The sequence below is a fragment of the Babylonia areolata genome, chromosome 31 (assembly GCF_041734735.1).
Source record: "Babylonia areolata isolate BAREFJ2019XMU chromosome 31, ASM4173473v1, whole genome shotgun sequence".
NCBI lineage: Eukaryota > Metazoa > Mollusca > Gastropoda > Neogastropoda > Buccinidae > Babylonia > Babylonia areolata.
In genome coordinates this window covers 7173919-7185963 of record NC_134906.1, presented here as the reverse complement: position 1 = coordinate 7185963, position 12045 = coordinate 7173919, and the positions used below count along the sequence as shown (strand labels likewise).

Below are 12045 nucleotides of genomic sequence, written 5' to 3'. Positions count from 1 at the left end.
CAGCCGATGGTCTGGTATGCACGCTATTGCTATTGGCTATTGCACCCATCGGTCCTTGTATTGACATAGGGAATTTCCTGAAGGTAACAGTCCGAGGAAGAACGGAGAGTTGTTGAGGGAGTGTAATCACTGACCAGGTCAGAAACGGACAGGTAGGTCCACAGGGGTGCTGTGACCTTCACCCCCACACTGCTGAGCCTGGGCCAAATGGGATCAGTGTGGCGCGTGATTCAGGTGCAATTGCCACTTTTCATGCACACTTTAGCCACTTGTGTACCAAGGGAAAAGAACTACAGAAAGTGGTCTTTCAAGTCAAAAATCAGTCTCCAGAACAGTCAGCCAAAAACTGAGAAAAAGGTCTGAAGATTATATATATATATATATATATATATATATATATATATATATATATATATTTTATATATATACCACTCAAGATCAAACGTGTGATTGTGTTTCAAGTCACTGCGTTTTAACTAAGTCATAAACCAATCTCTAGAACAATCAGCCAAAAAACTGAGGAAAAGGTGTGGAGATATATCTATATATTTATATATATACCATCTCAAGATCAAATGTGTGAATTGTCAGCTCTGAGTACTTATTTCCCATCTGCTGATGATGTCATCAGTGTCATAAGCTATGCACAAACGGAATAGGCTTTATGGCACTTTAGGGGTTAACCGGCCATTTGGATTTTTTCTGAACAAAGTAACGCAGCCCAAAGAAGAGGAACTCCAATTATGGAATAAGAGCTTTACAACTCGTCACACTATGCCATAATAGTGTGCTGTAGCTGGATGCACGGAACTATAAACATAGTGGTTTTATTTCATCACCGTATGGTTACTTTATTCAATCATTTGACTCATTTATTGCCGCTGCTGTAATTTGAAGTAGGCTGCACTTGCTCTGTCAAAATTATCCCTACCTCAAAAAGCAGGTACAAACAACGCTGTTGATCGACTCAATGTACAATATCTACTTTAAAATTATTCGTGTACACACCGTAAAATCCCTAGCGCTGAGCAAACTTTACTGATGCAAAGTGTAAACTTTGTAAAGTCTTAACACAAAGCAAACAATGCTGCCCAATGCTGCCAAGATAAATTCCCCTGCAACACAACCCTGGCTCGAGAACAGCCAGGTGAATTCCAAAAAAGGTGTCTGTTTCTCTTGGGGCACTTCTGCGGGGATGTGCATCAACTCTCTCCATACGAACGGTGAAAGAGAACGACGTTAACAGCGTTTCACCCCAATTACCACCATCAAAGTATTGCAAGCGGAAGGCTCTTATACTGAAGAGGTGAATGTTGACAAAGAATACCACAGTTCTGACGACGGAAGCTAAAGGTTGGGTCATTCAGACACCCACTGGACATCCGAGGGGTCTGTGTAGAGGAGAAGAGAGGACTGGCTGTACTGAGTGAGTTAATCAACTGTAAAGGAGTGCAATCCAACCAATGTGACAGATGACAAGCTTCACTGCCACAGACGCTGAAAGAGATTCAATTTAGTGGTGTAAGGAAATAAATAATAACAAATAAATGTGTAAATAAAGATATATATATATATATCAATCACAATCACTCCTAGTCATTCACATCTATTCATAATTTAGAAATATACTTTCTTATTTAAAAAAAAAAACAAAAAAAACAACAAAAAAAACACCTGTCAGGAGAAACCTGAGAACTGCATTACCTGAAGTTAAACCTCATGTAAAAATGTCATTCTGGGGGTCAGATTTTGTTATTGGCACTTCTGATACAGGCAACAATAATGCTTTATAATACAAACTGAGTATTGTTTGGAATGGTGCCAAAGAGTGTACAGGCAAATCTTTCATATAGTTCATTGTTCAATTGTTCATGTGCATACCTGCTAGTGTATATATATACTTAATATAGTAATATACACACTGTGCTGGCATGTGCCAACCTGCTATTGCGTTAAATACACAATGTATTTCAGACGTCATGATCCCAGACCTTGAATGATCTGTTGAACCGCACAAAAGTGCCCCTTGATCGAATTTTATCACTAAAGCTCAACACTACACTGGGGGTTATCTAAGCTGTGCCCCCATTGCAACACATACATGTGTGCTGAGCAAGAGCCCAACTGCTTCCCCATTCCACAACACCCCTTCAGGTGTGTGCCTCCAATCAAACGGGGAGGAGGGGGAGGGCTGGGAGAGTGGGGAAGGGGGAAGGGGAAAGGGAGGTGAGTGGGTGTAAACCTCTAGACATTTCTTAAACTCCTGTCAACTGAGCAGGTGTGGGGGTGGGGGGCAGGGGGGGGGGGGGGGTAAAGAGTGGAAGTGAGGGTGTGTAAACATCCTGAACTTTCTGAAAACTGTGTGTCCAGTCCGATCTGGGGCAGGGAACACACATGTCTGTACACACCCAGCCTGTCCATGTCAACTTCTGACCACAAAGGGATTTAATTCCACCCACATCCACACCCCTCTCTATTGTTCCACAGTTGGACAAACACATGTTTGGTAACATCCCATGAGGCATCCACCACCACCACCACCACCACCCACCCACCCACCCCCTCTACTGTACCACAGTTGGACAAACACATGTTTGGTAACGTTCCATAATGCATCCACCACCACCACCCACCCCCTCCACTGTACCACAGTTGGACAAACACATGTTTGGTAACATTTTGAAGCATCCTAACCAAACCTACCAGCCTCACGCCCATCTACATGTACCACAGTATGACCAAACAAGGTTTAACATTCCACACCACACTCACACCACCCCTCTCTACGTTACCACAGTTGGACAAACACATGTTTGGTAACATTCCATGAGGCATCCACCACCACCACCACCACCCACCCACCCTCTACTGTACCACAGTTGGACAAACACATGTTTGGTAACTTCCATAATGCATCCCACCACCACCACCCACCCACCCACCCCCCCTCTACTGTACCACAGTTGGACTAACACATTTGTAACATTCCATAGGCATCCACACCACCAACCCACCCACCCACCCCCTCTACTGTACCACAGTTGGACAAACACATGTTTGGTAACATTCCATAATGCATCCACCACCACCCACCCACCCCCTCCCACTGTACCACAGTTGGACAAACACATGTTTGGTAACATTCATGAGACATCCACCACCACCACCCACCACCCACCCACCCCCTCTACTGTACCACAGTTGGACAAACACATGTTTGGTAACGTTCCATGATGCATCCACCACCACCACCCACCCACCCCCTCCACTGTACCACAGTTGGACAAACACATGTTTGGTAACATCTCATGAGACATCCACCACCACCACCACCACCCACCCACCCCCTCTACTGTACCACAGTTGGACAAACACATGTTTGGTAACATTCCATGAGGCATCCACCACCACCACCCACCCCCTCTACTGTACCACAGTTGGACAAACACATGTTTGGTAACGTTCCATAATGCATCCACCACCACCACCCACCCCCTCCACTGTACCACAGTTGGACAAACACATGTTTGGTAACATTTCATGACGCATCCACCACCACCACCACCCACCCACCCACCCCCTCTACTGTACCACAGTTGGACAAACACATGTTTGGTAACGTTCCATGATGCATCCACCACCACCACCCACCCACCCCCTCCACTGTACCACAGTTGGACAAACACATGTTTGGTAACATTTCATGACGCATCCACCACCACCACCACCCACCCACCCACCCCCTCTACTGTACCACAGTTGGACAAACACATGTTTGGTAACATTCCATGAGGCATCCACCACCACCACCCACCCCCTCTACTGTACCACAGTTGGACAAACACATGTTTGGTAACATTCCATGAGGCATCCACCACCACCACCCACCCACCACCTCCACTGTACCACAGTTGGACAAACACATGTTTGGTAACATTTCATGACGCATCCACCACCATCACCACCCACCCTCCCTCGACTCCCTGGAGCACAGCACTGATCGAGAGAGATCTCCAGCAGCGGGTCAAGATAGGTGGTCACTGACCTGGTTGTGGGTCCCCGACCAAGCCACTGTGGCCAAGACACAACACTCCTCAACTAAATCATGTGTTGGAGGGTAGGGGTGTAAAGAGAGAGGGGGGGGGACGTGGAGGTGGAGGGAGGGGCTCCATTCCCTCCTCTATCCCTCTGCAAAGCCCCCCTCCTCCACCCCCACCCTCCTCCTGCCACACACACACACACACACACACATCTCCCACTGTCCCTGGCAGTGACTTTCTCTGTGGATGATGACAACACTGGTAGGTCACTGTCATCTTGAGCTCCATGCCACACACACACACACACACACACACACACACACACACACACACACACACAGAGTCACACACACACACACACAGAGTCACACACACAAAGAGAGTCACACACACACACACACACACACACACACACACACACACACACACAGTCTCACACACACACAAAGAAGTCACACACCCGTTTTAGAAACTAAAACAAACCTGTTGATTTTAGTACTGCACACACACACACACACACACACACACACACACACACACACACAAAGAGTCACACACACACACACACACACACACACAAAGAGTCTCTCTCTCTCTCACACACACACACACACACACACAAACACACAGAGTCTCTCTCTCTCTCTCTCTCTCTCTCTCACACACACACACACACACACAGAGTCACACACACACACACACACACACACACACACACACACACACACACACACAGAGAATCTCACACATACATTCACACTCACACACACACACACACATACAGAAGTCACACACCAGTTTCAGAAACTAAAACAAGCTGGTTGAGATATTTAGTCCTGAAAAGAAACAAACTTTATTCCAGTGTACAATATATTAGAATAGATATTGTTGCTTGCACACACACATTTACACAAACGTTCACACACACACACATAATCACACACACACATGTTCACACACACACACACACACACAAAGTGCACAGAAATGTAAGCCTAATTAATGTGGGGGAAGAGAGAGAAAGACTAAGAGAGAGAGAGAGGGAAACAATGAGAGATACAAACAGATGCCGAGCAACTAATACCCACATCAACAAGTAAGTTCTTATGGCTTCACTCTGATACTTGTAAGTCTGCATGCTGTTTGTGCGCCCATTCACAGCCTTAACCCACTCAGTACTGCCAGGCCAGTCCTCTCTTCTCCTCTACACAGACCCCTCGGATGTCCAATGGGTGTCTGAATGACCCAAGCTTTAACTTCCGTCGTCAGAATTGTGGTATTCTTTGTCAACATTCACCTCTTCAGTATAAGAGCCTTCCGCTTGCAATATTTTGATGATGGTAATTGGCGTGAAACGCTGTTAACGTCGTCTCTTTCGCCGTTCGTATGGAGAGAGTTAAGAAAGTACAAGGCAGTTCCAGTTTACTCACATTTAAATGGCCATTACTGTAAGTGTAAAAATGACACACTTTAATGACTGAAAGGGGATGGAGATCTACATATAATCTATAAATTATATAATATGTATACTTTTAATTATACATATACATGTACTGACATCATTAAATAAAAACTAGTTGTTTTTTAATGCAACCTACTTAACATTTAGTCCACCAACATATCTTAAAACTATATTAGTATACATAAAAGTATGACACTCAAACAAAGAGTACAAAAATAAAGTGGGTCACTAGCCTGTAACCGATATACTGAAAATGGCACCGTTACTAATAGTATTATCTATGAATGACACATAACCTGACCGAAACCTTTAGTTTCAAAATAATCTTCCACCTCATTCATTCAGTGGCTTTTCAGCAAACAGCAAAAAAAACAAAAAAAAAACAAAACAAAAAAAAAAACAACTTAACCACAGTTTTACAATTTCACAACTGCTCCTAACTTCTACATTAAAAATTCCTTTTTTTTTTTTTTTTTTTTTTTTAAACTGTCAAGCTGATTCACTTTATGTTTAATTATGTTCAACAGATACAAAACAAAACATTCCCTGTGAATACACCTGCAGCCACTGATGTCAGTAAAAAGTTTACCTGATTATGAATGATTACATAAGTATACACAGCATGTATGTATTTTGTATTTGTATTTCTTTTTATCACAACAAATTTCTCTGTGTGAAATTCGGGCTGCTCTCCCCAAGGAGAGCGCGTCGCTATACTACAGCGCCACCCATTTTTTTGTATTTTTTCCTGCGTGCAGTTTTATTTGTTTTTCCTATCGAAGTGGATTTTTCTACAGAATTCTGCCAGGAACAACCCTTTTGTTGCCGTGGGTTCTTTTACGTGCGCTAAGTGCATGCTGCACACGGGACCTCGGTTTATCATCTCATCCGAATGACTAGCGTCCAGACCACCACTCAAGGTCTAGTGGAGGGGGAGAAAATATCGGCTGCTGAGCCGTGATTCGAACCAGCGCGCTCAGATTCTCTCTCGCTTCCTAGGCGGACGCGTTACCTCTAGGCCATCACTCCACTCAACTGTGCTGCACTGTAGCCATTTTGTGCTGCAGACCTGTATTAGTGTTATCAAAATTACTGAAGCTGTGGGTGTCTGCACTGCACTGCACACAACTGTGGTGAAGTGCAGTGCAATGCCATGTTGTGTGTGGTGTCGCAGTGCAATTCTGCTGATTGCAGTGTAGCACCTATAGCAATGTGCAGCACAGCATCTAACATAGTCAGTTTAGCACAGCATTATGTTGTATAATGTGTGTAGAGTGCTGCAGTGTAACCCTGCTGAGAGTAGTGTAGTATCTATAGCACAGCACAGCACAATCCAGGGTAGTGTAGTATTGTATATTCAATATTGTAATGTAGCAAAATGAAGTGCAAAGTGTATTGACTGTCATGTAGTGTGGTGTGAAGTAGTGAAGCGTAGTGCTGTGCAGTGTTATGTAGTGAAGTGTTGTGTGCAGTGTAGTATAGGGTAAGGTACCCCCCCCCCCCCCCTCCCCCCCCCCACACACACACACACACCCACCCCCACATATAAATACAAACTGGGGAAACAGCTGACTGGAAAATTAAGACAGAGAGAAACATAGAGAGACAGACATACTGACAGAGACAGACAGACAAACAGATCTATACACAGACTGACAGAGACAGCCAGACCTGGGTATATAATTATATATATATATATATATATATATATAAAATAAATATATGCCCTGTTGTCTGTGTCTTCCAAAAGGAAGGGTAGGAACAAATATAAAAAAAAAAAAACCTGCCTGTTATCTTTATCAAAACCTTAACTCTCTCCATACGAACGGTGAAAGAGACGATGTTAACAGCGTTTCACCCCAATTACCATCATCAAAATATTGCAAGCGGAAAGCTCTTATACTGAAGACGTGAATGTTGACAAAGAATACCACAATTCTGACGACGGAAGCTAAAGGTTGGGTCATTCAGACACCCACTGGACATCCGAGGGGTCTGTGCAGAGGAGAAGAGAGGACTGGCCGTACTGAGTGAGTTAAAAACTGATCTGCACTGGAGGGGAGGTGTAGTGATGATGGTGTGAGTTTAAAAATAACCTGTGTACAGTACAGCATTTTGTTCAGCACAACAAAGGGGAAGTTAGCAGGCACTGCACACAACAGCTGTGTGGCACTGTGAAGAGCTCACAGGGTTTGCCACTTGCTAACCTTCCTCCACTCCTCTCTCTTGCCTACACACAATATTTTCATTTATCCAGGAATCGCGCTAGACTTTTTAAAAACGCGTGCAGCTTACGCAAAGTCGGCAAAAAAAAACCGCGTAAGTTAGAGTCAGAATTGCGTCAGACCTATGACACTAAATCGAAGGTTTACTCACCTATTTTCGCCGCTCACGTCGGCGCTGAAATTCACCACAAGCCCTGACAATCAGTTCGTTGCACTGGCTCAATGCTGCCGGACCTTCTATTGCAAGTTGCGCATACTCTGTTAATTGGCTGTAGCTGTTAAGAGTCACGTAGGCATCTCGCAGTGCTCCGCATGCACAGACACTTTGTCTTGTACCGTCTGATTCAGTATCGCAAACCTAGCTGCCAAGTCAGTCCTAAAGTTGCATTGATACGGCTTGGAGTAAAAGTTGTTTTGCGTAAGTGTTACGCGTGAGCGCTGTGAAAATGCATCAGCGAAAATCAAAATGCGTCAAGTACGCGAAAAACATGCGTTAACGCGATCCCTGTTTATCATAATACTAATAATATCATAATATATTAAAATGTTCATATGCCCCGGGCTGACATCAGTAATGCTGAGATTGTTGTTGATGACGCTTTCTAAATACTGTAAGTACAGCCAGTAAGTACCACACTATCAATATTGTGCAGCATGTATGTCCTTGTCATTGGAAAAATGGTTCAGCACCGATCTGCCCCCAACAAGGGGAACCCGTACGTGTGAATGAATGACCTCACTCAGGAAAAAGATCCAGTGAGTGACAACCCGGAGTCCTAAAAAAATATACGTCTCGACATGGAGATATATATATACACCCATGACTCAGCTATCTGCCTCCTGCACTTCCATGCGTGCATGCGCATGCCGCGCGCACACACACACACACACACACAAGCAAGCACACAAAGTCACATGCATCACACATGCACAGTGATAAAAATACACAAAATTAATACCGATACACATAGTGACATACACAAATACCAAAATATATAACACATGCAGTGTTAGTAGGGTAAACAGTGACTGTTATATTCTATCCAATTCAAGGGAATAGGGGACATGTTAGAACTTCGGAATGTATAAATATATATATATATATATATATATATATATATATATATAAAGACTGATTAAAGAAAAAGGATTTTTATAAAAAAAATTTTTTTTTTTTTGAAAACTTGATAGAATATGCTAATGAGTATCATTACTCTGCAACTGGATCTATGTAGTAATGTGATGTGACATTTATGTGTTGTAATATCAGTTTGTGATAATCATTATAATACTTTGTCAAAATACATGTGTGTGTGTGTGACAGAGAGAGAGAGGGAGAGAGAGAGAGAGAGAGAGAGAAAGTGTGTGTGTGTGTGTGTGTGTGTGTGTGTGTAAGTTACAAACTAAACATCGGGAATTCTTGGTGTTAGTTACCAAAATTGAGTAAAAAACATCATGTTCATGACTTCCTTTACTAATTCTCATGAGAGAGAGAGAGAGAGAGAGAGAGAGACAGAGAGAGAGTGTGTGTGTGTGTGTATGTGCATGTCAGTTACAAACTAAACATTGGGAATTCTTGGTGTTAGTTACCAAAACTGAGTAAAAACATAATATTCATGAATTCCTTTACTAATTCTCATTTCCTTATCTGTAAGTGTTTATTCAAAATACCCAACAAGATCCTTATTATGAGGAATAGCATATTTTTCTACCGCCAACAAGTCTTCATAAAACCCTACACTTTCTCTTGAGGAATAACATATTTTTCTACCGCTAACAAGTTTTCATAAAACCCTAAACTTTTTCTGGCAAAACTAGCTTGCGCTGAAGAACTCAGTTAAGCTCACGTCATGTTATTCGTTTGACAAGTTTGTGAATGAAAAGTAGAGGGAGGGGGCACGGTAACCGATTCGTTGTAGATGGGATAATAAAACAATCAGTTAACAAGTAATCAAACAAAAAAAAACAATCTGAATTTCTTTCACTTTTTGTTGACATTCAGTCAAGAGATCACTTACTTCGTAACTGGACTTTTGGCGCGGTTGTTGTGTCGCCAAATTCGCAGGTTCCCGTTTTGTACTCGTAATGCTGGTCGCCATGCTTCGAGCTGTGCTATCTGTTTCAACTCGTGACAGCATCGGGACAGTCAGTAAACGGCATGCACGCCGTCGGATCTGTTGTATGGGTCTATAAGGCACGCTGAAGATCGTGGTTAGTTTATCAGTGGCCCCACACAGAGCGCGTGGAAAAGTACAGGCCGAGTGAACGCATCCACGTGCCGCCATCACTTATATACACACCTCACGGAGTCCAATCGATTAGTTTCGCAAAACAGAAAAAAAAATCACTCGGGGCAGACAGAATGTGCTACAGCAGGGAGTCTATAGAGCTGTTGAGGAACTGGCTGTAACACGACTGTTGACTGTCTTTTCGGCAGCACAGTGGACGATGTATGTTTGATTTACAACCTTCGGAACATCTGTTGCAGATGCTGGGCCTTTAGCGGATCACGCAAACCATGTATTGACCCGTTTCAACAATGACTTTGCCACTCCACATACAAAGCTGATAAAAAAAATAAAATAAAACAAACGAAAAACAATTAACCCGCGTATAACACTGTGTGAACCATAGCGCTGAATATCCCAGTGCTACAGGACAGCATAATTTCCAGGGGTGCGACCGATGTTGGAGGTCACTACCAAGTTTTAGTCTGCTCATAAATCATGCAACCTAACCTTTCAACTCTCAACCGCAGGTGAAGGTCGATTTGAAAGAGGCACATGCTGGGGCGGGTGGTGGCAGTGACGAAATACTGCTGTTTGAAACGAAATCCCTTTTTGTCGTTGTGATTTTCGTATTCGTATTTCGAATTTCTCCTATTTTTGTCACAACAGACTCCTCTGTGTGAAATTCGTGCTGTTCTCCCCAGGGAGAGCGCGTCACCACACTGAGAGCACCACCCATTTTTGACTCACTTGTGTAAACAAAGTGAGTATATGTTTTAACCCGGTGTTCGGTTGTGTGTGTGTGTGTGTGTGTGTCCGTGTGTCTGTGTGTCCGTGGTAAACTTTAACATTGACATTTTCTCTGCAAATACTTTGTCAGTTGACACCAAACTTGGCATAAAAATAGGAAAAATTCAGTTCTTTCCAGTCATCTTGTTTAAAACAATATTGCACCTCTGGGATGGGCACAATTTTTTTTTTAAAAGAAGCCTAATTATATGCAAACTGCATTTACTGTTATATTTATATTTTTTGTATTCTCTAAACTTGGCACTTTGACCTCTTATTCTGACACAACAACAAGAGGAGTCATTATTATCATTTTTTGTTCAAACAGGAACTTCTTTTGCTAAGCATGGAATTTTTATTTATTTTGCTAACGTTTTGGTGCAGATAGTAAAAAAGGGAAATTACTCTGTAATTAATGCTAGGGGACTTAATTTATCACAAGTGAGTCTTGAAGGCCTTGCATCTCTTGTTTTGTATTAATCCTGCGTGCAGTTTTATTTGTTTTTCCTATCGAAGTGGATTTCAGTTTACTACCGTGTTGCCGTGAGTTCTTTTACGTGCGCTAAGTACATGCTGCACACAGGACCTCGGTTTATTGTCTCATCCGAATGACTAGCGTCCAGACCACCACTCAAGGTCAAGTGGAGGGGGAGAAAATATCCGCAGCGGCTGAGCCGTGATTCGAACCAGCGCGCTCATGCACGGCCGGATTAGGACGCTTAAATAGGACTTTACCTCGTTTGCCACTGTCACCAGTTCTGTTGTTTTACTGTTAAGTGATCCTATACTGGGATATTGTGAGTTCAAACACCATGACAGATATCAAGTTCTTTTTTCTAATTCCTTTTTTCACTGAGTGTGGTATGAATTTCTATGATATAGGCTGGGTTGAACACAACTAGTCCGGCAGAGAACCACGTACAAATAATAAGTGTCCTATTTACTTTTCACACATGTCTTACAAGAACATGTTACCGTTTTTCCGAGTTGACAAGCAGTCAAAATGTGACCGTTTCTTATAAATCTAAACATTTCCAAGTCTGAAATATCAACACTTGAACCGTTTCACGGGTTATTCAGTTGAACCGGCTCAATTATTAATTGAAATGTTGATAGAAATCATTGTATACTATGATTACGAACAGCGATTAGTCAAAATAATTATAGGGAAGGAGTACATGAACTTGTCAGCTGGTGTGATCACAACAACTTAGAACTCAACCGAACGTATCAAAAACCAAAGAATTAATTCTAGATTTCAGGAAGACCAGATCCGTGACCTCTTACCACTTGTCATTGAA

The 12045-nt window shown here is 42.7% G+C and overlaps 1 protein-coding gene across 2 annotated transcripts in view; it reads right to left on the bottom strand.

The window, feature by feature from the left end:
• The window catches only part of LOC143276187 (folylpolyglutamate synthase, mitochondrial-like), a 55792-nt gene extending 45377 nt beyond the window's left edge, over positions 1 to 10415 (bottom strand). Inside the window, exon 1 of one of the 2 annotated variants that reach the window (XM_076580627.1) lies at positions 9746 to 10415. In XM_076580627.1, coding sequence (XP_076436742.1) covers positions 9746 to 10012 — 267 coding nt within the window. In that variant the 5' untranslated portion in view covers positions 10013 to 10415. The remainder of the gene's footprint in view (positions 1 to 9745) is intronic. The other variant, XM_076580628.1, reaches the window with a different exon arrangement.
• Positions 10416 to 12045: the final 1630 nt, after the last annotated feature.